This window comes from Antechinus flavipes, chromosome 4 (genome assembly GCF_016432865.1).
Source record: "Antechinus flavipes isolate AdamAnt ecotype Samford, QLD, Australia chromosome 4, AdamAnt_v2, whole genome shotgun sequence".
Taxonomy (NCBI): Eukaryota; Metazoa; Chordata; class Mammalia; order Dasyuromorphia; family Dasyuridae; genus Antechinus; species Antechinus flavipes.
In genome coordinates this window covers 159499492-159524836 of record NC_067401.1, presented here as the reverse complement: position 1 = coordinate 159524836, position 25345 = coordinate 159499492, and the positions used below count along the sequence as shown (strand labels likewise).

The 25345-nt window shown below is 34.3% G+C and overlaps 1 protein-coding gene and 1 pseudogene across 1 annotated transcript in view; both read left to right on the top strand.

Annotated features, from left to right (window-relative positions):
* The window catches only part of CEP112 (centrosomal protein 112), a 589318-nt gene that overhangs the window by 140223 nt on the left and 423750 nt on the right, over positions 1 to 25345 (top strand). Inside the window, exon 15 of the mRNA XM_051996640.1 lies at positions 1277 to 1336. Within this exon, the coding sequence (XP_051852600.1) occupies positions 1277 to 1336 (60 nt within the window). The remainder of the gene's footprint in view (positions 1 to 1276; positions 1337 to 25345) is intronic.
* On the top strand, positions 3490 to 4185 carry LOC127560566 (RING finger protein 141-like; annotated as a pseudogene).

The window sequence follows — 25345 nt, the reverse complement described above, 5'->3', positions numbered from 1 at the left end:
AGTGCAAGGGATAATGTTGTAAAAAATTACCCTGGCATGGATTCTGTCAATACACAGTTATTATTAAATAAAATAAAATTTAAATTAAAAAAAAAAAAAGAGGGAATGGTTATAACCTGAGGCAGAGTAACGAAATCAAACATTAAGAGGAAAACGTTATAACCTGAGGCAGATAGGACAAGGGGAAACTAAGTCAGGACATCAACAGGGAACTGTGGCACAACAATTCTACATATGGATGCTTGTTTTTAGACTGTTCCCATAACATGCTCACCTTCAATAGCATTTATTTTCCCGTTTACTTCTTTCTGAACTTCAAGTTAAAAAAAAAGAATCTTTAAAAATCTTAGCTCCGTAATGATTTAAATTTGTCATCTTAAAACAGTAGATGACATCCTAAGGGAAGAAATTGACTGTCATATTGTTTTTTATTTAATTTAGAGAATATTAATTCTTTACTAAGAGGCATCTTGATGTAGTCAGTAAATAATTGGTCCCTGAGTCAACAAGAGCTGAATTCAAGGCTTCTTTCTGACTTTCTGACTTTGGGCAAATCACTTAATCTCTCCTTGCCTTGTGAAACAATAAAATGCAAAAAAGAAGCTGATTTGCATTGATAGAAATGTCTTTGCTAAGAGTTCCCTATACCTATACCAGCAGAGCATAACCTTAGATACATGTAACTTAAGTGAAAGCTTGAGTATGGGCTACTGATAAGTTGAAGAAGTTTTAATACTCTGAAGCTACTAAGAGCTTAATTGCTGGCTTAAGCCAACTTAACTTTTTACTTGTTATTTGAAAATTGAGCTAATAGAACTATTTTCATAAAATGCAAGATTGACAAAGCATTTTTAAATGCCTACTGTGTAAGGTACTGTAGTAGGAATGCAAATGCAAGCAAGCTAGACAATCTCTGCCTTCCAAAATTTTTATTTTAATGGTTCAAAGTAACAGATAAAGAGAAATGGGGCTTGAAGGATGGAGAGGACATAAAGGAACTATTTTAATACAGTGACATGATTTGGAGATGACCAGGAAGAGAGATGGAGGCCTCTATTTGACCAAAAGTAGGGGTTAAGTTCAAGGTCATATCTGGGTCATATCAGAGTTTCTACTGAGTAAGAGGAAAAATATCCAGAGATTAGATAGCATGATTTAGGGGTTGAAAAAAAATTTTTTTTTATTTACAATAGGTAGATTTTGCATATTAAATTATTTTTATTGAAACCTAAGGAACAATATTTGTATTACAAAAGCAACCTTTTATCTTTTACAGGAGCAAGAAAATGAATTCCAGCAGGAAAAATTTCAATTAGATCTCAATTATGAAAAAAAGGTAATTTTTTGAATATGAAAGTATGAACTATTTAATGTATCTTATACGATATAATTCAAAGCAGAAAAATAATTACAGAAACAAAAGTACTAAACAATTTTTACTTCAGAGATGTCAAACTTGCCTTCCTTCCCTCATTGATTTACAATGAGTGCAGCTTGAACTAGATTAAATGTGTTTGGGAAATACTTAACAAATAAAAATTCATGCAAAAAATTTAATTTGTGATTTTTTAAGGAAATATCAAAGATGCTAGGATCCATTTTTATTTAAGTTTGAAACTATTATTCTAGATCATAGGGAAAAGAGAAGGAAATAAGTATTAAACATTTTTTTATGGGCCAGGCATGGTGCTAAGTGTTTTACAAATATTAAATCATTTGATCCTTACAACAACCATAGAATGTAGATACTCTTTTTCTTTCCAATTTATATTTGAGACAGATGGAAAATGATCAAGATCACACATAAGCATCTGAGACCACATTTGAACTTAAATCTTCTTGATTCCAGATCCAGTGCTCCATCCACAGATGTTAAAAAACAATTTGTCTTTAACAATTAGTGTTTACAATCATTTAGTAGATACATTACACTCCAGTAAGAAAGACCTGAGTTCAAGATCTGAGTTCCTGCATTAGGCTATGTGAATCTGGGCAAGTCTTAAACCATATCACTTAAACCATGTCTGAGTTTCCTTATTTAGACAGTGAGGATAATTGGTACACCAAGGGTGTTGTAATAGCAAATCATTTTACAAACCTAAAAGTACTATGTAAATGTTAGATATTTGTTATCAGGATTATTGTTACTACTTTTCTGCATTTAAAAAGCATTTTGAGATTGATTTCTAAACAAGCTCTTAAAAAGATTTTAATCCTCAATCTCTTAAACAAGAAAACTGTATTACAAATTTAATTAAGTGTTAGTTCATAAATTTATATAATTTACATGAGGAGTTAAATATTCCAACTTATAATAATGCCAATCTCTAAATAATTTAATCCTTGAAAGGCATCTTATAGTTTATATTGAGGTAAATATGTAGGAAAAGCTTTAATATTTATCAGAAAGCTATATGATCAAAAAAGAGTTTTCCAAAAAACTAATACATAATTTGCAAATTATATAGTATTTGTAAATGTCTATTAGTATTATTCCCATCCCAAATTTTTATTATTCATTTCTTTTTAGCATTTTTTTTTAAAGTTCCATAGTTTCTTCTCCTTTCTGTGCCTCTCCCAAACACTGAGGTTGCAAGCAATATGATAGCAGTTATATCAGTGAAATCATGCAAAACATATTTCCATATTAACTTATCACATAAAAAAGAAAGAAAAATGAAGTAGGAAAAATATATTTCAGTTCTCTCAAAAGTTCATCAGCTCTCTCTCTGGTATGAGAGAGCATTTTTCATCATGAGTCTTTTGGAATTTTCTTAGATAATCACACATTCTTGCTGTTATTGTATTAAATGTATTCGTGGTTCTGCTTGTTTCATTCATTGTCAGTTCATGTAAATTTTTCTAGGCCTTCCTAATCAGCTTGTTCATCATTTTTTATAGAACAATAACATTCCATTGTCTTCATATATCACAATTTGTTCAGCCAATCCCCAACCCATTGGGGACTAGCAGGTCTGGCTCAATATCAAGAAAACCATTACCATAATTGACCATAAAAAATAACAAAACCAACAGAAATCATATGATAATCTCAATAGATGCAGAAAAAGCTTTTGACAAAATATAGCACCCATTCCTATTAAAAACACTGGAGAGCACAGGGAAAAGGGATGCGTTCCTTAAAATAATAAGCAGTATCTAGCTAAAACCAACAGCAAGTATTATTTGTAATGTAGAGAAGCTGGACACATTCCCAGGGGTGAAATAAGGATGCCTATTATCACCACTATTATTCAACATTGTACTAGAAATGCTGGCTTTAGCAATAAAAAAAGGAAAAGAATTTAAAGGTCGCTGTCGTATTCTTCCATCTCTGAGCTGCCGCCTGCGGGTTTGGTGGGGCTGCTGCAGGTGTCAGGACGGTCCCTCAGCACCATTATCCCTGTGGGGACTGCAATGTTGCGAAACCAAAAAATGCCACATGTGAATGAAACACCACTGTTAACTGGATTTTGAATTGCATTCAACATGGGGCAGCAAATTTCTGATCAGACACAAATAGTTATAAATAACTTGACTGAAAAAGTAACTAAATGCAACTCTCTGTTTCGAGAAAGTAGTTCTCTTACCTATAAGGAATTTCTTGGGAAAGTGGCTGAACTGAATGATGTAATTGCAAAAGCGGCTGCTGGCCAAGAAAAATACCTTCTCTTTGAGGTACAGCCAGGATCAGATTCCTCTGCTTTTTGGAAGGTGCTTGTATGAGTGGTGTGTACCAAGATTAACAAGAGCAGTAGAATTGTAGAAACTTCAAGAATCATGAATTTATGTTAGTTTATCCAACTTTATAAAGATATCACAAGCCAAGCAACAGGAGTCCTGGGAACAAGGCCCTACTACTTCTGAAGCAACTGCTGAAAGCTTGTCATCTATGTCTTCCTGTCAAGCCAGCATTTGAATGGGAAGACTGAAGCAGCTGACTGATGAGGAGGAATGTTGTATTTGCATAGATGGGTGAGCCAACCTCATTCTACTCTGTGCCCACAGCTTTTGTCAGAAGTGCATTGATAAATAAAGTGATCACCACAGGAATTGTCCTATCTGCTGCCTACAGACAAGTGGGGCAATGATTCTTGGGTTGTGTCTGATGTACCTACAGAAGATGACATAGCTAACTATATCCTTAACATGGCTGATGAGGCCGGCCAGCCTTACATGCCATGAAATTGGGGTCTTTTGGATGTTCTAAATCATGATTGATCAGAGAAATACAAATTAAGAAAGCTCTGAGATACCACTACACATCTGTCAGATTGGCTAAGATGACAGGAAAAGATAATGATGAATGTTGTAGAGGATGTGGGGAAAACTGGGATACTGATGCATTGTTGGTGGAATTGTGAATACATCCAGCCATCCTGGAGAGCAGTTTGCAACTATGCTCAAAAAGTTATCAGACTGCATACCCTTTGAACCAGCAGTGTTATTACTGAGCTTATATCACAAAGAGATCTTAAAGAATGGAAAGGGACCTGTATGTTCCAAAATGTTTGTTGCAACCTTTTTTGTAGTGGCTAGAAACTGGACATTGAATGGATGTCCACCAATTGGAGAATAACTGAGAAAATTGTGGTATATGAATGTTATGGAATATTATTGTTCTGTAAGAAATGACCAGCAGGTGAATACAGAGAGGTTTGGAGAGATTTACATGAATTGATGCTAAGTGAAATGAGCAGAACGAGGAAATCATTATACACAGCAACAATAATACTATATGAAGATCAATTCTGATGGAAGTAGCTCTCTTCAACAATGAGATGAAGCAAATCTGTTCCAGTTGATCAGTAATGAACAGAACCAGTTACACCCAGAGAAAGAACGTTGGGAAATGAGTATGGACCACAGCATAGCATTCCAACTCTTTCTATTATTGTTTGCTTGCATTTTTGTTTTTTCTTCTTAGGTTGTTTTTACTTTCTTTCTAAATCTGATTTTCTGGTGCAGAAATAACTGTATAAATATGTATACATATATTGTATTTAAAATATACTTTAATATATTTAACATGTATGGGACTAGCTGCCATCTAGGGGAAGAGGTGGAAGAAGAGGAAATGTTGAAACAGAAGTTTTTGCAAGGGTCAATGTTGAAAAATTACCCATGCATATGTTTTGTATATAAAAAAACTATGATACTCCATCCCCAAATGGGATTTACAACCCAAATGACCAAAAGTCCTCAATTTCTTTTTTTTTTTTTTTTTCTTACATTTTTATCATAGGTCCATGGTATTCTTTGAGAATGCTTTGGCTGCTAGTTAGAGAAGCATCATTTTGAGAAACTTCTGAAACACTAGTTTTAGGTAGGCACGGTAGGTTTTGATCAATCCTGAGTACTTAGTGATCATAGTTTTCTGACACACACACTCACTTTAAAACAACTGAAAATAGAAAATAAATTCAAGTGCTCATTATTACTAAGCTAGTTGTTTTACTGGAATTTAAAGGGTTGTTGTTGCCCTCTGCTGGTTAATAGTGACTCCATTAATGATCTCTGCATGAATTAACCACAGATGCTTCCTGATCAAGCAGTTTGTGATTCAGAGATAATAAATGATGAAACCTATATATTGCAAAGTGAGTAAGAAATCTAGAACTTCTGAAATTATTTTTGCCAATAAATATTTGGAGGGAAATTTGCTGTGGGCTGCTTGACGGTTTCTAACATTCCTTGTGCAAAGTCCTGGGATTTGATAAGCACAGTTTTCTTAACAGAAAAGCTCTAAATTCTTATACTTTCAAACCCTACATACTGGAAAGAAATCTCTACTAAATGATAAATTACTGACTATTGACCATGGTGCTTTTTCGTTTCATGATTTGCTATCATCCTGAGATTTCAGAATGCTCATACTTAGGAAGTTAAAAGGACAAGAAACCTGCCCTTTTTCATATAAGTGTAGGATCTTCCTGAAACAGAATCAAAATTCAGACAAGTTAGTTAAATAAATATTCAGCAACATAGGAGTAAGAATTCAATTAGAGACAGTGTTCTAATAGCATTTAGACCTTCTTTGTGAAAGAGGAAATGTTTACAGAGAAAGCGTTCGGTTTGTCTTGATTCTTAATACTTAGCACTCATGAAGGTTTTGTTTTTTAAAAGCCAATGTATTCAACCTTACAAGGAAACCATTTTGACTTCTTTAGATGAAGATGCAAACATAAAGTACTGTAAGCACTGGGGCAAATGGTTTATGTTGCTATTTCAGGGAGTGGTTGAAGGATTGTGTGTGTAAATAGAAGATTCTTCCTTTTTTTTTTTTTTTTAAGCAAGTGTGCAAATAAAATTAACGATTCATTCATAGGGGAAAAAAAACCCCAACAAAAACTTGTTCCTTTCTTATTGGTATTATTCTCCCTTCAGATGTCTGAGATCTAAGGAGTGGAGACTTACACAGATTTTGCTCCTTTTCAGATTTGTGGCAAAATTACTAGCTAATGGATGTTTGTGGACTGAGTGCCTTAGGTCCAAATCTGGACTTGTTTTCAGAATTTGATTTGTAGGGGAAGTCTTTGTAAGCCTAATTAAAGCTACTTTTTAATAAAGTCACATGTACATTATATGTATGTTATTATATATACATTATATCTATCACATATATATGTACATTATGTGTATAATATACATTATATGTACATATGATAATTTGGCCTTGCTTAAAAAATAGAATTGCCAAGAAAGCCAAACCCTTTGCTCTCCCTGTTTTAAAATGAACCATGGGAAACACATTCGGCAGTGGTGCCTGAATATTATTTGTATTTTGTTGGCACCCACTGAGTGTGTCTGGAAATGAGTGCCAGGCTTAAAAAATCATATTCTTAAGCTGGCTCTGATTCCAGGACATATCTTCAAACATACTTTATCGAATTGTGAAATACCTTCTTTCCTCATTCCCATTGTCTTGTAATTCCAGGAAAGGTCATTAGATTTATGTTTAGAATATGTGAAAGGGGCTACATTTGTAAGGGTGAGTGTAATAATGAGAGCTGTGGCCATAGAACTTGCAAGCCCCACTCTCCAGCTCCTTTAAATAAAATTCCCTGTGTCTTACTAGGCAGTTAAGTGTAGGTGATGTTATCAAAGCACTTTCTGTACATTATCTCATTGAAACCTCAAAATAGCCTCCTGCAAGATAGCTCCTGTAGTTATAACCCCCATTTTACTGACAGTTCCATTGAGTTTCAGAGAGAAGAAATAATTTGTCACAGTCACACAGCTAGTGTATAAGGCATGATTTCAATTAAGGTCTTCCTGAGTCCATTTGCAGGTCTCTTTCCCCAATTGCATACTGACAGCATTCCCACTCAGCAGAAGCATTTTCTTGGGCCAACTTTCACTGTGCCATTTCGGCCTACTGGCCTTATAACATTTCCTTCCACTTATCTTTTCTCTTTCAGGGAGTTAATGACCAGCCATGAGCATTGAGAAAATCTGATATTAACATAACCTCTCCTGTTTTGCAAACTGTGCTCCATCCCAAACATTGACTGCTATGCAGGATCATCACGTAGTTTCATTAACCTCATCAAAATAAATGGGAAACTGACAACCCCATTTCTTTGCTGATTCTATCAAGCTTTGCAATTTTCCTTCGCCTGTGAATGAAATGTAGTTTTTACCGTAGGATGAACTAATTCCCAAAATTTTAATTTTGCTTAAAGGTGAAAGTGTTTTTTTTATCCTATGCTTTTAAATCTTTTGTAATTAGAAAGTACTAAAATGCACTTGCTATGCCAGGAGGTAGGAACTGGTATAACTTGTGCCTTCCAGAGCTGGTGGTAATCTCTCATGCACTGACTCTAAGGAACTGGATTTGTTTATTTGTTAATTGACGAAATGTTGACACTTTGTTGATTTACAAAATGTTCTTTCTTAAATGCACTAAAAGGGTTCCACACTCTATTGATAGCTATTCCCTTAACTATTCCATTTTCATGTGCTAGGATGAGTTTGAATTTGAGCTGCTTGCTTGCTTCTACATTTAGGTGCAAATAGAGAAGCTGTTTAAAATAACAATGCTTCATTATTAAAATTACTGTTTCTTAAACTTTCCAAAAGGAAAGTTATGCCTGAGTTTGCAGTTAGAGGCTTTAGGGATTATTAAATACTCCAGTCTGTGTTATTAGATCAGATTGATATATTGTACAGTAAACAGTGGGGGGAGGGGAGGAAAAGATAGCTATTGACAATTTTTTCTTCTTACAATTGTGTGATTTACTATTGGTATGTATTGTAATTGGCTGGATCTGTGGACTAACTATAAATTTATTTTCCTTAAGGGGGAAAAAAGAAAGTAAAGTAATTAAAATAGGTAATGAGGAAATAAAACTAATACTCTTTGCAGATGATATGAGGACATACTTAGACAATCCTAGAAAATCATCCAGAAACCAACGGGAAACAATTCACATCTTTTGCAAAATTGTAGATTATAAAATAAACCCACACAAACCCTCAGCATTGCTGACAGAGCCTATCAGCAAGAGATAGAAAGAGAAATTTCATTTAGAATTATTGTAGACAAAATAAAATATTTGGGAGTTGCAAACCAAGACAAATCCAAGAACTACATCAACACAATTACAAAACAGTTCTCACACAAATAAAGTCAGATTTAAACAACTGGAAAAATACCAATTGCTGAGGGATAGGTCGAGCTAATATAGTGAAAAAACCAATTCTGCCTAAATTGGTCTATTTGTTCAATGCCGTACCAGTCAAACTGCCAAAAAATTACTTCATAGTAATTTTTTTATGGTTAAATAATAATAATTATTATTATTGCTGATGTTTACTTTTTTCCTTTTTTTTATGTAAAACAATTAGGAGTGAGGTGCATTGTCCCAAGCTTCAGGCTTTTTTGTTTTGTTGTTTTCAGAACTATTTTGGGGGTGAGTGGCACTTCTCTGTGTTATAATTGTGACCCAGAACTTCTGGACAAAAGAGTTGCCAAATCAATACCAATGCTAATAAAGGCTCTTCTGTAATCTCTTTCCTGAACTATTGTCGGGCTGCTTACTTCTTCTGGACTGAGAGCTCCCAAATTGTCTTTTGCCACTAACATGGTTGCTTCTAAGACCAGGGTTATGCATTTTGGGCTAATTTAACCCAGGTGTCCTTTGACTTCTTTTAGTTGTCTTATTATGATCTTTTCTTGGCTCTATGCTCCAAATTTTATTTAAAGCATTATTTTAAAATTGTTCAGAGGAAAATATTGAGAGAGTTTGATTGGATTGCTATCTCTATTCTGTCATCTTGTTTTTATTATTCTTGAAAGGTTTATTTTTTTCTTTGACAGAAGTATCCATTCAGAGAAAGGCTCAACTTAGCTCCATTATATTTAGCCATTTCCCAAATATTCCCACTAAATTTTACCCCAGTTATTTGTCCCAGATATTTTTCACAATGTTTTCCTGGCTAATAATCTAAAAGTCCACCAAGGTTTTTCCCTATCCAGTTAGATTTCCATAAGTCCAATGCCCCATACAATGCTTACCACATTTTTTATTCTGATGAAAAAAAAAAGTATAAAAATCTTATTTTTGTTTAAAATCAAATGAATCTTCCAAAAATAATTTTTACTAATATATAATCTTTATGAGAAAATATTCATAGAGGCAGTATGGATCAGTGGATTGAGAGCTGACCTCAGAGCCAGGAAAATCTGGATTTAAATCCTTCCTCTGAAGAAAGGTTGGTGACTTTCCATAGCACTCACTCACTCAAATCAAATTCATTTGCATATAATGGCATTACCTCCTGATGGTATATTTGTCTTTGAGAATCAAGGATAAACAACAACAATAATTAACTGTGATTTCAGAGTCCTGAGATGGAATAAGAGGGTCAGATTGACAATTGTGCACAGAGTGAGGACCTTTTGTGTTGTGGTAGCTCAAGTTGGTATACGGAGTCTTTTTGAGTAGGAGTAACTATCTTGTTCTTAGAAAGATGATGTAGTCTCACTCCTGGCTCCCATGTCTAGAATGATAATGGATCACTCAGCAACTTCTTCTTTTATGGTAATGATTTTATTCTTTGTTCAGGACATGACTCTTAATAGCTGATGGATACTGTCATGTCCCATAAACAACTATATGTGACTGCAGCATCAGCAAAATTCCTTTATTGATCCTGACCCCTGGGGTAGATAGAACCTTTGGGTAATTTAGTTAAGGTATACTGGACTCCTTTTCTGAGGGCTGTAAATTGTTTCTTATTAGTCTTAGCCAGCAGAATAGAGATAAGAATATCTGGGTATACCAAGATAAGGTCAAAATGGATTCATGATCTAGGCATAAAGAATGACATTATAAATAAATTAGAAGAACATAGCCTAGTTTACCTCTCAGACTTGTGAAAGAGAAAGAAATTTGTGACCAAAGAAAAATTAGAGATCTATTTTGATCACAAAATAGATAATTTTGATTATATTCAAGTTTAAAAGTTTTTGTACGAACAAAACTAATGCAGACAAGATTAGAAGGAAAGCAATAAACTGGGAAAACATTTTTACATTCAAAAGTTCTGATAAAAGCCTCATTTCCAAAACATAGAGAATTGACTCAAATTTATAAGAAATCAAGCCATTGATTTCTTATAAAAGTCAGAGGATATGAACAATTTTCAGATGAAGAAATTGAAATTATTTTCTAGTCATATGAAAAAGTGCACTATTGATAAGAGAAATGCAAATTAACACAACTCTGAGATAACACTACATATCTGTCAGATTGGCTAAGATGACAGGAAAAGATAATGACGAATGTTAGAGGGGATGTGGGAAAACTGGGACACTGATACACTGTTGGTAGAGTTGTGAACGAATCCAACCATTCTTGAGAGCAATTTGGATCTATGCTCAAGAAAGTTATCAAATTGTGCCTACCCTTTTGATCTAGCAGTGTTACTTATTCCAAAGTGATCTTAAAGGAGGGAAAGGGATCCACATGTGCAAAAATGTTTGTGGCAGCCCTTTTTGTAGTGGCAAGCAACTGGAAACTGAGTGGATGCCCATCAATTGGAGAAAGGCTGATTAAATTATGGTATATGAATGTTATGGAATATTATTGTTCTGTAAGAAATGACCAGACATGATTTTAGACAGGTTTGGAGAAACCTACATGAACTGAGGCTAAGTGAAATGAGCAGAACCAGGAGATCACTACACATGGCAACAAGACTATACGATGATCAATTCTGATGGACATGGCTTTCTTCAACAATGAATTGATTCAGACCAGTTTCAGTTGTTCAGTAATGAAGAGAGCCATCTACATCCAGAGAGAGGACTGTGGGAACTGAGTATGGACCACAACATAGCATTTTTACTCTTTGATTTCTTCAGTAAGATAGATTTCTTTATCCAACTGAATGTGTTTGATGCTATTCCCTCTTTGAGTTCATTTTGATGAGAGGTAGGTTATATGTTCTCCTCCCCCTCATATTCTCAATCTTTCCCTCAATGGTAAAAGCTCTTTTGTACCTCTTTTATGTGAGATATTTTACTCCATTCTACCACTCCCTTTCTGCTTCTTTAAAAGCATCCTTCTTTTTCACTCCTTAATTTCGATTTTCTTTATTTTTTAGAAATAAGACCTTTATAAAAAAACACTGTAAAAATTGTTTTACAGCTTTCTGCTTCCCTTCTAATCTGAGCTGAATTGGTTTTGTTGGCACAAAACTTTTTTTTTATTTAATGTAATCAAACTTATCCATTTTGAATTTCATTCTTTGACCATAAATTCCTTCCTTTACCAAAGATTTGACATGTAGACTATTCCTTGCTCTCTTAATTTGCATATGATATTAGCTTTTATGTCTAAATCATGAACCCATCTCAACCTTATCTTGATAGAGCGTGTGAAATATTGACCTATTCCTGATTTCTGCCATACTGTTTTCTAATTTTCCCAGCAAGTTCTGTCAGATAATGAGCTTGGGTTTACCAAACACTAGTCATTGACAAGTATGTCTTGTGTACCTAACCTATTTCACTCATTCACAACTGTATTTCTTAGCCAGTACCAAATGGTTTTGATGACTGCTACTTTATAATATAGTTTTAGGTCTAATATGGTTAGACCTTTGCATTTTTTTTTCATTGATTCCTTTGGTATTCTTGACCTTTTGTTCTTACAGATTAATTTTGTTATTATATTTTCTAGCTCTATAAGACAACTTTTTGGCAGTTTGATTGGTAGGGCACTGAATAAGTAGATTAATTTAGGTAGAATTGTCATTTTCATTGTATTAGTTCAGCCTACTCATGTGCAATTGATACTTTTCCAGTTGTTTAGATCTAACTTGATTTGTGTAAAGTGTTTTGTAATTGTGTTTATACAGTTGCTAGCTTTCTCTTAGCAGGCATTTTATATTGTCTACAGTTATTTCAATAGGATTGCTCTTTCTATCCCTTGCTGGTGGGCTTTGTTGGTAACTTATAGAAATGCTGATGATTTATCTGGTTTATTTTATATCCTATTGCTAAATTTGTAATTTGTTTCTACTAGTTTTTTAGTTGATTCTCTAGAATTCTCTAAGTGTATCATATCATCTACAAAGAGTGATAATTTTATTCCTTCATTGCCTGTTCTAATTCCTTCATTTTTTTAATGCTAAAGCTAACATTTCCAGAATAATATTGAATAATAGTGGTGATAATGAGCATCCTTGTTTCACCCCTAAACTTATTGGAATAGCTTTTGGTTTATCCTCATTACATATAATGCTTGAAATGGTTTTAGATAGATGCTACTTAGCATTTTAAGGAAATATCCATTTATTCCTACGTTCTCTAGTGTTTTAGGAATTGGTGTTGTATTTTGTCATTTTTCTGCATCTATTGAGATGATCATATGATTTCTATTAGTTTTGTTATTGATATGGTCAATTATGTTGATAGTTTTCCTGATATTGAACCAGGCCTGCATTCCTGGTAAAATCCATCTTGGTCATAATGTATCATTGTTGTGATAAGTTGGTGTAACCTCCTTGCTAATATTTTATTTAAATTTTTCATATCAATATTCATTAGGAAAAGTAATCTATAATTTTTCTCTATTTTAATTCTTCTTTGTTTAGGTATTGGTACCATATGTGTGTCATAAAAAGAATTTGGTAGGACTCCTTCTTCGCCTGTTTTTCCAAATAGTTTAAGAACTTTAAATATTTGGTAGAATTTACTGGTAAATCCATCTGGCCCTAGAAATTTTTTTCTTAGGGAGTTCATTCATGGCTTATTCAATTTCTTTTTCTAAATTTTTTTTCTAAATTTAAGTGTTTTATTTCCTCTTCTGTTAATCTGGGTAATCTATATTTTTATAAGTATTCATCGACTTCACTTAGATTGTCAGATTTATTGACATATAGTTGGGCAAAATAGCTCCTAATTATTGCTTTAATTTTCTCTTCTTTGGTGGTAAGTTCACTCTTTTCATTTTTTATACTGGTAATTTGGTTTTCTTATTGCTTTTTTTTCTGATCAAATTAATCAAAGGTTTTTCTATTGTTGATTTTTTAAAAAATAAAACTAAGTTTTATTTAATAGTTCAATAGTATTCTTTCCTTTTTATTTAATCTTTCCTCTGCATTCCAGAATTTCTAATTTGGTATTTAATTAGGTTTTTAAATTTTTTTCTAGCTTTTTTAGTTACATGCCCAATTCATTTCTCTTTTTAATTTATGTGAGCATGTAAAAATTTCCCCTAAGAAATTCTTTGGGTGCATCCCACAAGTTTTGGTATATTGCCTCCTTATTGTCATTCTCTTGCATGAAATTATTGTTTCTATGATTTGTTATTTGACCCATTTCTTTGGATTAGATTATTTGGTTTTCAATTAATTTTTGCTCTATTTTTCCATAGACCTTTATTTCATGTAATTTTTATTTCATGATGATCTGAAAAGATGCATTTAATATTCTGCCTTTTTGCATTTGATTGTTAAGTTTTTATGCCCTATTATGGTCAATTTTTGTGTAGATCCCATGTACTGATGAGAAGAGTCCCCATTCAGTTTTCTCCGGAGGCCTATCATATATAACTTTTCTAAAATTATATTCTCTTTAACTTTTTTATAGTTTATTTTGTGGTAAGATTTTATACTTATGAGAGAGGGAGTTTGAAATCCTCCTCTAGAATAGTTTTGCTTTCTTTTCCTGCAATTCATTTATTAATTTCTCTTCAATGAATTTGGATTTTATACCTCTTGGTGCATATATGTTTAGTATTGATATTACTTTATTGTCTGTGATACCCTTTATCAAGATGTAGTTTCCTTCCTATTTCTTTTAATTAAATGTATTTTTGCTTTTGCTTTATCTGAGATCAGTATCACTACCCCTGCTTCTTTTTTTTAAACTTCAGCTGAAGCATAATATATTCTGCTCTAGTCTTTTACCTTGCTCTTTATATATCTCTCTGCTTCAAATGTGTTTCTTGTAAACAACAAATTGTGGGATTCTAGCTTTTAATATATTCTGCTATCTGTTTCTGTTTTATGGGAGAGTTCATCCCATTTCCATTCCCAGTTAAGATTACTAACTTTATATTTCCCACTATCCTATTTTCCTCTGTTTATATTTTCCTTTTTCCTTTCACCCTTTCCCTCCTCTCCAGTGTTTTGCTTCTGACTCTTATCTTCTTCAATTTGCCCTCTTTTTTTTTTTTTCTTTGCCCTTTCCCCTTCAACTTTCTTGTAGCATAAGACAAATTTGTATGGCAAACTAAAGTATATATGATATTGGGACAGCTAAATGGCACAGTAGCTAGAGCACAGGCTCTGGAATCAGGAGGATTTGCATTTGAATCTGGCTTCAGACACTTAACATTTACTAGCTGTATGACCCTAGGCAAGTCATTTAACCTCAATTGCCTAGCTCCTCTTCCTCCAAAAAAAAAAAAAAAAAGACTCATTTAAAAAAAAAAAAAGTATGTGTGATATTCCTCTTTCAGCCAAATCCAATGAAATTAAGATTCAAACAATGCTCATCCTCCCTGCCTTCTTTTAGCCTTCTGTAATAGGTGTTTTATGTCTCTTTATATGATGGAATTTACCCCATTTTATCTCCCATTTTATCTTGTCCTAGTACAATTCTTTTTCTGCCCCTTAATCTCTTTTTTATGTCATCATACTAAATTCAACTAAATATCCACACTCTCTTTGTATACCTCTTCTAACTATCTTGACAAAGATACAGTTCTCAAGAGTTACAAGGATCATTTTCCCATGTTGGGATGTAAGCAATTTAACTTTTTAAAAAATATTTTTTTCTTTCTTATTTACCTTTTTATGCTTTTGTTGAGTCTTATTTATGAAGGTCATATTTTCTGTTCAGCTGTGGTCTTTTCATCAGAAATGATTGAAAATTTCCTTTTCATTGAATGTCTATCTTTCTCCCTGAAAGTTAATGCTCAGTTTTACTGGGTAGTTGATTCTTGGTTATAACCCAAGATCCTTTGCCTTCAGGAATATGGTATCTTTTAAAGTAGAAGCTGCTAAACTCTGATTGTGGTAATCCTGATTATGGCTCCTCTATCTTTGAATTGTTTCTTTGTGGCTTCCTGCAGTACTTTCTTATTGATCTGATAATTCTGGATTTTTGTGGAGTATTCCTTGAGAGTATCATTTTTGGTCTCTTTCAGGAAGTGATTGGTGGATTCTTTCAGTGACTATTTTATCCTTTTGTTTTAGGAGAACAGGGCAATTTTCTTTGATAATTTCTTGAAAGATGTTGTCTAGGCTCTCTTTTTGATCATGACTTTCAGGTAGTCCTTAGATTATCTCTCCTGGATCTGTTTTCCAGGTTGGTTATTTTTTTACTGAGGTATTTTATATTTTCTTCTATTTTTCCATTTTTATGATTTTATTTGAATGATTTTTGATGTCTTTTTGAGCCATTCACTTCCATTTGTTCACTTCTAATTTTTAATGAACTGTTTTCTTCAGCTACCTTTTTTACCTCCTTTTCATTTGGCCAATTGTACTTTTAAAGAAATTATTTTGTTCAGTGGATTTTTTTCCCCATTTCACCAATTCTATTTTTTTAGAATTGTTTTCTTCTGTATCTTTTTCTTTTCCATTTTTCCACATCTGTTTTTTAAGGAGTCCTTTTCCATTTTGCCAAATCTACTTTTTAAGGTGTTGTTTTTCCTTCAGTTAATTCTGTGCTTCCTTTTCCATGGTATTGGCTTTCCCCTCTAAGTTTTCATAATTCTCCTGCATAACTCTCATTTCTTTTGCCTATTTTTGTTCTTTCTTGATTTTAAAAATCTTTTTTGAGCTCTTCCAAATGAGCCTTTTGACCTTGAGAGAAGGTCATATCCCACTTTGAGGCTTCACATGTAGCATTTTATCATTATGCTCCTTTTCTGAATTTGCGTTCTGATCTTCCCTGTTGCCAAAATAGTTTTCTATGGTTAGGGCTCTTTTTACTTTTTTGCTTATTTTTTAAAATTGAGCTCTGCTCCTGGGGTATGGGGCATATTGTTCAAAAATATTATTTATTTATTTATTTTTACAGGGAGGCAATGACCTCTCACTGACTTTCTGTTCTGGGGCTGGTGGTTATGTTGGCCTATCTTAGTCTGCCTATCATACTAGGCTTCAACATCTCCCAATTTGCCTTGTGTGATTGGGTTGGCAATCTCATAACTGGCCTACTTTGTCATTGGTCCTCTGATGCTGGATAGAGAGGCCATCGCTGCTGTTCTTTGTCTAAGAGACTCCTGCTAATTTGCTATGCTACTGCTGGGTCATGTCCCTCCTGACCAAGTGAGACAGACCTTTCCTAAAATTCTTCCAAGGTATCTTAACCTGAAAAATTGTTTCACACCAAATATTTGTGGCTTGAAACCCCAAAGCCATTCTGAGGCTTGAAGTAGCACTAATTCTGAGGGAAAGTTGGGCAAGCTCAGGCAATGTCCTGGCTTCTCTCTTCCATCTTTGCTTTGCCTGGAAGGACAACTTTTAAAAGTTGTTTTTAATTCTTCAACTCTAAAAAAAATTTTTTTTTTTTTTTTTGGAATGAACCTTCAATAATTACCACAGTGAGATTTTGTACTTTTTTGCAGCTCTGTTAGATGTGTGACTGTAAAGGTATAATCATCTCTGGAATATCCTCTGTAAAAGTCAACAAGCTATTGATTCTGAAAAATAGAAAATGTAAACAATAGATATTGAATATAATTAGCACCTTTTTTTTGGTGAATTACTTTTTTTATTAGCTTTTTAAAGATCTCCCTTTTCATTTGGCCAATTGTAGTTTTAAAGGAGATTTGTTCCCCGGATTTTTTTTCCTATTTCATAAATTTTATTTTTTAAGGAGTTGTTTTCTTTTTCTATTTTGCCAAATTTATTTTTAAGAAGTTGTTTTCTTCTATTTATTTATCTATTTAGTCAATCCTATTCTTAAGGAGTTGTTTTCTTCAGCCAATTTCTGTGCTTCCTTTCCCAAGATGTTGAATTTTTCCTCAAAAACTTTCATAATTCATATGCATAGCTTTCATTTCTTTTCCCAATTTTTTTTGATCTCTTTTTAAAGATCTTTTTGGAACACTTCCAAGGGAACTTTTTGACCAATTCATATCCCTTTTGAAACTTTACCTGAAGGGTATTTAACTTTGCTGTCCTCTTCTAGATTTGTGTTCCAGTCTTCCCTATGTCCATAGTAGTTCCCTATGATCAGTGCTCTTTTTGCTTTTTTTGCTCATTTCTAAAAATTGAGCTCTATTCCTATGTCATAGAGGAGATTGTCTCAAGTTTTTTACAGGGTAATAGGGACCTCTCACTGAATGCCCTGGGACTAGTGATACTTTAGGCTTTCTGACTGTGCTGGGTAGGCCTGGCCAAGTCCTGCTTGTTATTCTAGGGTTCAGGAGCCCACAATTTGCCTTTTGTAATTGCATTTGAGGTCTCACAGCTGGTCTATTGATCCAGTGACCTTCTGGACCAGGACAGAGATAGATGCAAAGATAGTTTTCAACATTCACATTTGCAAAACCTTATGTTCCAAATGTTTCTCCCTCTCTTCCCCCACCTCCTACTATAGACAGCAAGTAATCCGATATATGTTAAACATGTGCAATTCTTCTATATATCTTTCCACATTTATCACTGCAGAAAAAATTGGATCAAAAAGGGAAAAAATGATAAAGAAAACAAAGTATTCAAATAACAAGGGAAAAGATGAAAATATTATGTTGTGATCTGCACTCAGTCCCCACAGTCTTCTTTCTGGATGCAGATGACTCTCTCCATCACAAGTTTATTGGAATTGGCCTGAATCACCCATTGTTGAAAAGAGCCACATCCATCAGAATTCAATTATCATTTCAATCAAGTATAATATACTGTAGTTGCCATATGAAAGATATTCCTGAAATTCTAAGTTACACAATAATAGCAGTATTGTAAAAAATGAACAGTGAAAGACTTAATTATGGTGATCTGAATAGTGGTCCATGACAATTCTAAAAAAACAAGTAATGATGAAAAAAATGCTATCCACCTTTAGATAAAGAACTGATGGGTTCACAGCTCATATTGTAGCATATTTTTTCTCTTTCTCTTTTTTCTGAACTTGGCTAATGCAAAAATATGTTTTTTAATATAATTTCATATATGTTATGAATAGTGTTCTTGCCTTTCAAAACACTGGAGAGTGAAGGGAAAGAGAATTTGAAACTCAAAATAGACTACAATTAATTTTTTTTTTTAATGTTGGGGAAAAAAGAATAAGAGTCAGTCTGGTACATTGAAAAGAATTTCATATTTGATCCTGGGTTCAAATCGAACTAGCTGTGGTAATGTTTTTGATTATAATAGAAGAGGGATACAAATAGACTTTTAAAAAATATATTTAAAAATTTTTAAAGTTTTGATACTTATTGGAGTCATTTCCATTATTCTTGAAATTAGTTTTTTGGAGTACCTATTTTCTTCTCTGATCCTACCCAAAAAAGTGCAGGGCTAGGATATTTGAGGTAGTTTGGTGTAACAGAAAGAACCATGGAGATGGAGTTTGAGAACCTGACTTTGCTACTGAACACTTGTATTATCTTGAGCAGGTCAGTTAAATTTTTAACATCTCAGTTTTGAGATAACTTATACATTGCAAACCTTAGGATAGGATATAAATTATGATGGTGGTGGTAGTGATTATCATCATTATTACACTCTATTAAATTGAGAGGCTAGACTGGTTGCTCTCTTAGGTTACTTCCAAATATTTCCTGTGATCTCTTATTTATATGGTAATTATTCCTATCCAATTTTGTATTCCTATGTGCTTTCTTTATCTTATATATATGCATTTCATCTTTTTAAATTGTGTAAATTTAGGATTGTTGCACAAAAAAAAAAACCAAGAAAATGTTTGATATTTTATTCATCAGTTTGCAATGTTGCCTCATAATCACTGTCACTTTGAGGAAGTAACTTTAATATTTGTAGGTATTAATTTTTTTAACTGTCCAATGAAGGAGTTGTACTAGATTATTTCTTCGGTACCTTGTAACTCTAAAATTGTTGTGAAGTCAAATGAAATAATATTTGTAAGGTGCTTTGCATACTTTATTTTTCATTATTATCATTATCACCATTATTATTAAGAAAATTGAAGCTATATGAGGTGGGCACTCTTTTCCTATTCTCTTCATCTGACAGCCCCGTGACATCATCTCCTATTCTTTTTTATTTTCCAATCTCTGACAAATAAAATTAGCCCTTCTTCTTGTTAAAACTAACCCCTCTGCATTTATATTTGATTTTATTTCTCTCAACTCCCCAAAGAAATTATTTATTCAAAGGACTTCTTCTTTTTCTCCTTTTCAACTTCATGTCAATTGTTTCTTCCCCTCATTTCTCTAAATATACTCCATTCTTAAAAAAAAATCCTATACTACATTCTAACCCTTCTGCTGTTCTCCCCTCTTCCTTTCTTAGTCAAGCACTAAAAAAGCTTTCTGTAATTTCCTTGACTCCCTCTTTGCTCACTCTTTAACCCTTTGCAAACTTACTTTTCTGAACTCATTTCTAAACTGTGATTGCTCTCTGAAAAGGTACCATAATCTTATGTGTCAAATCTAAAGCAATTCTCTCTCTCTCTCTCTCTCTCTCTCTCTCTCTCTCTCTCTCTCTCTCTCTCTCTCTCTTGTTTTTTTTTTTTTTTTTTTTTTTGGGGGGGGGGGATATTCTTATCTCTCTGAGTTGGGGAATGCTATTCTCCTCATTTGCCTATCTGATCAGTAGTTCTTTATCTCCATTTACTTCTCATCAATATCTCATCTCTAAATTTCCCTCCCCCTGAGGTTCTGATCTTTGTCCTTGTCTCTTCTTTTACAATCTTCCTTTTAGTTATCTCATCAGATGCCATGGATTTAACTATTATTTTTATTATGCGGGTGACACATAGGTCTAGCCCTACTTTTTCTTCTGAACTTCAGTCTCCCATTGCCAAATGTTTTTTAACTCAATATCCTAGATATACCTTTAACTCAAAATATCCAAAAATGAACTGATTCTTTTTTGTCTAAATCCTTCTTTTTATTTTTTTTCTTTCATAATTTACCTGTTTATTTCAAAGGCCCCACCATCCTTTTGTTCTTCAAGGTTTATAATGTTGACATTATCGTGGCTTTCTCATTTTCTCTCTCCTCACATAACTGATTAGTTGCCAAGTTTTGTCATTTCTACTTCACAACATATTTCACATGTAACTCCCTTTTCCTACTCCTACAGCTACCTCTGTAGTTAAGTCCCTCATCACCTCTTGGTATTATACCAACTACCTCATTAACTTCCTTGTGTCAAGTTTCTTAATACTGCAGTCCATTCTATATACTGTTGCCAAAATAATTTACTTTAAATGCCTTGTTCTTCTCATTTTACTTTGCATCATTTTTTTCCAGAAACCCTTCTCCTCCTAATTTCTTGATCACACTCAGATACTGAAACTTATTCAGCCATTCCCCAACTAATGAGTATCCCTTAAGTTTCTAATTCTTTGCCATAACAAAAAAAGTTGCTATAAATATTTTTGTACAAACAGGTTCTTTTCCTTTTTCTTTGATCTTTTGGGATCCAGACTTCATAGTGGTAGTGCTAGATCAAAGAGTATACACAATTTTATAACCCTTTCGGCATACTTTCAAATTGCTCTCCAGAATGATTCAATATACCCATTTCCTCCTCTTCTAGCATCTGTGATTTCTAATTGGTTGTGAGGTGGTATCTCAGAGTTGTATTAATTTGCATTTTTAATCAATAGTAATTGAGTTTTGTTTTTCAAATTGCTTTGATTTCTTCTTCAGAAAACTTCTGCTTATATCAATTCATCAGTTGGGGAATGACAAGTATTTTTATAAATTTGACTTAGTTCTCTATATATTTTTGAAAGATAAATCCTTAATCAGAGAAACTTGCTGCAAAAAATTTTGTTGCCAGTTCATTGTCTGTGATGACCGGGTATTTTAAAATCAGCCAGAGTCAGGAATTCATCAGATTAAGGGAAAATCTTCAATCTTTATTCTTTTTGAGGTGAAGGGGAATTACAATAGCAATATGGGCAGCTGCGACAGGACCCAGCCAGCAGAGGTGAAGGGGGATCGGGATAGCAATGTGAGCAACTGCTACAAGAAGCCAACCAGCAGTCTCTTTCCGCTCCTCTCTCCGCCCCTCTGCCTCCACTCACCAAAATCGTCATTTCCTATACAACAAATCAAGACTTGCACAAAGAGTGGGCAGGAGCCATTCTTTCTCCAAGCATGTATGTGTATGTGTATATATATATATATATATATATACATGCTTGGAGAAAGAATATATATATATATATATAAAGAAAATAAATATATATATTTTGTTTGTTTGTTTTTTTGTTTTTCTTCACAATGCTTTCATTATATAAACTTTTCCTATTTTTGATCATTTAAATTTACATTACTATATATTGGTTCTTCCAGTTTTCTCTGAAACTATTTAACATTTTTCATTACACAATAATATTTTAGTATATATCATTACAACCTTGTAGTTCATTTAGCCATTTTCCAATATATGGGCACCTTATTTTTTCCAATTTGAGACTACTATGAAAGGAATTGCTATAAATATTTCTGCCCCAAACAGATGGTGAAACTTTTCATTCAATTGGCTCTTTTTATGGGATAGAAAATTTAAGAATCACCATCCCAGTCTGCAAAGAAAACTGACAAGGGAAAGCTTAGTTTCTTCATTAAAAAAAAAAAAAAGTTTTAATAAGAACTGATTAGAAATCTAAGCATATATATTAATAGAGTATGGTCCAATTACTATTTATCCTCATGTGTTGGGACCTCAGTGCATCAACTTGAGCTTCAGCCCATTACATCTCCCGCTTTCTTCTGTTTTAGAACACAGGTAGTCTTGTCATCCCTGATTCCTCAGGAAGGTCAGAGCCCCCAAGGGGAGGTGATCACACCCTCCCTGAGTTCTCAGGAAAGGAGGTGAAAGCACTGAAAAGGAGGTGATCATGACCCCCCCCCTCCCCCGACTTCTCAGGAAGGGAGGTGAAAGCACTAAAAAGGAGATGATTACACCCTCCCTGACATCTCAGGAAGGAAGATGAAAAGCACCAAAGGGAAGTGGGGGTTGCTAGCGGGTTTCTGGGCTGAAGAGTCTTATTATGCATAAACCCATCAGCATGGGAGGTATTACACATGCACATAACAATAACGCAGAGGCTATTAGTGATGACCTTCCCCTCAGTCAGTTCAGGCTCGATGTGGTGTAACAAACATGAATTGTACATACAAATAGCGGTATAACAAACAATATAAATCAACATGATGTTGTAAAAGATTGCCAGAAGTCCTAGAAGGAGGATATGTAAACAGCAGTCATACATACGCCTTCTTTAGCAGCCAAGAGACAGTTCAAAACCAATCTATTGTCCATTGCTTCATAAGTCAGGGAATCCAATGATCCCCCCCCCAAGTTTTTGAAGTCCTGCAAAAGTCTTTTTATGTGTTAGGGAATCCAATGATTCCAGCAGATTTTGAAGTCCTGTAACAGTCTTATCATTTCTCAGAAAATCCAATGATTCCTGAGGGCTTTCAAGTCTTATGTCTCAGAGAATCCAGTGATTCCTGAGGGTTTTCAAGTCCTACAACAATCTTATGTCTCAGAGAATCCAATGATTCCTGAGGGTTTTCAAGTCCTACAACAATCTTATCATGTCTCAGAGAATCCAATGATTCCTGAGAGTTTTGAACTCCAAAAATTTTCGATGTCCATGAGTCAAACGCCATAAATGCCATGCTCTTTCAATGGTGAGCACAATCAGCAACAGAACCACCCGATATTTCTTGGGCCTTCTCCTTCGTTTCAAGGGTCTGCTCCATCTCTCTACAATGGACAAGATGAATATGGCTTGTTGGCACCCATCTGATTCCTTTTCCACCTGTAGAGATAAAAGCAAACCCTCTCCTCCAAGCAGTTAGCCTATTTGGTCCCTTCCATTCACCACTTTCTGGGTCTCTCCACATCATCTGGCGATTATCTAAAGATAGTGGAGCTGCTCACACTGGACATTGCCCTTCCGGTGGGTTATAAAACCTGTCTGCCAGAGCCAGTGCATCTTTGTCAAAAATCAAGAAGTTAATAGTATAAAGGGTTATATTTAGAAGTTCTCTAGAGTTACTTGTGGCTCCCCCTTTCTTTTGTTTTTGGAGGAGCATCTTAATGTCTGTTTCTCCTCTCTACTATTGCCTTTCTCCTCTCTACTATTGCCTGTCCTTGAGGATTAAAAGGTATGCCAGTGGTGTGTAATTATACTGTGCACAAAAGTGTGCAAAATGTTTGGAAGTATATGCAGGACCATTGTCTGTTTTTATTGCTTGTGGCACACCCATAATGGCAAATGCTTGTGTGAAGAATTCAGTGACCATTCGGGCTGTCTCTTTTGCTGTTGGTATTGCAAAAGTGAATCCTGAAAAGGTGTCTACCTCAACGTGGATAAAAGACAGATGACCAAAAGATTTATAATGGGTCACATGCATTTGTCAGATTTCATTGGGTCTCAAACCACGAGGGTTCTTCCCTTGGGGCAGTGTAGGAGCGTGGAAAGGAAGGCAAACCATACAGGCTTTTACTATGCTCCTAGCTTTTTCTTTTGTTATTCCAAATTGTAAAGGTAAAGTTCAAGCAGCCTGAGGATATTTAGAATGAGATTCCTGGCTTCTTGGAATAAAGGGCCCCAGGCAAAAAACACTTGGGGCATGATGGCAGCCAATGGTTCACCCAGAGAGTGCCTAGAAGTCCAGTACCCAGACATGACCAATCAGCCAGGAAGCCATATGATGGGAGAAGAGGATTACACAATCAATCAGCCAGGAAGCAACCTAATGGGAGAAAGGAATTACAATTGGGGAGATCAGAGTTATATGCCGCTGGAACAAATGAGATACCCCCTGGAGAGGTGAAATCTATTCCTCTCCAGCCTGTGGATCCCTTGCCTCCAGACACAGTAGGCTTGACCATTTTACTCCTTTTTGTACATACAAAACAGTATCTATCTACACACTGATGTGGGAAACTGGGGAATGTGTAGATAATATCCCAGTCACTAATACAGATAGACAATGTGTGACTTATTACCCAGGAGAAGTAGCATCAGGTTTACTCATACAGAATCCCAATAAGCAACTGATGATAGTCACCCAGATTCTGATTCCAGACCACAAAATCCAGGAATATACTGGACAGCAGCTGTAACAGCTGACCGACCTATGCTCACAATCTTTATTTATTTATTTTTATTTTTTTGTACTTATGTAATGATTTAAGGTTTATTTTTTTAATTTAATTTTATTTAATAATAACTTTGTATTGACAGAATCCATGCCAGGATAATTTTTACACAGCATTATCCCTTGCAATCACTTATGTTTCATTTTTTCCCCTCCCTCCTCCTCCCCCCCCCCCCCCCCAAGATGGCAAGCAGTCCTATATATGTTAAATATGTTGCAGTATATCCTAGATACAATACATATTTGCAGAACCGAACAGGTCTCCCACTGCACAGGGAGAATTGGATTCAGAAGGTAGAAATAATTCGGGAAGAAAATCAAAAATCAAATAGTTCACATTCATTTCCCAGTATTTCTTCTTTGGGTGTAGCTGTTTCTGTCCATCATTTATCCAATGAAACTCATTTAAGTCTCTTTGTCAGAGAAATCCACTTCCATCAGAATACATCCTCATACAATATCATTGTCGAAGTGTATAATGATCTCCTGGTTCTGCTCATCTCACTTAGCATCAGTCCATGTAGGTCTCTCCA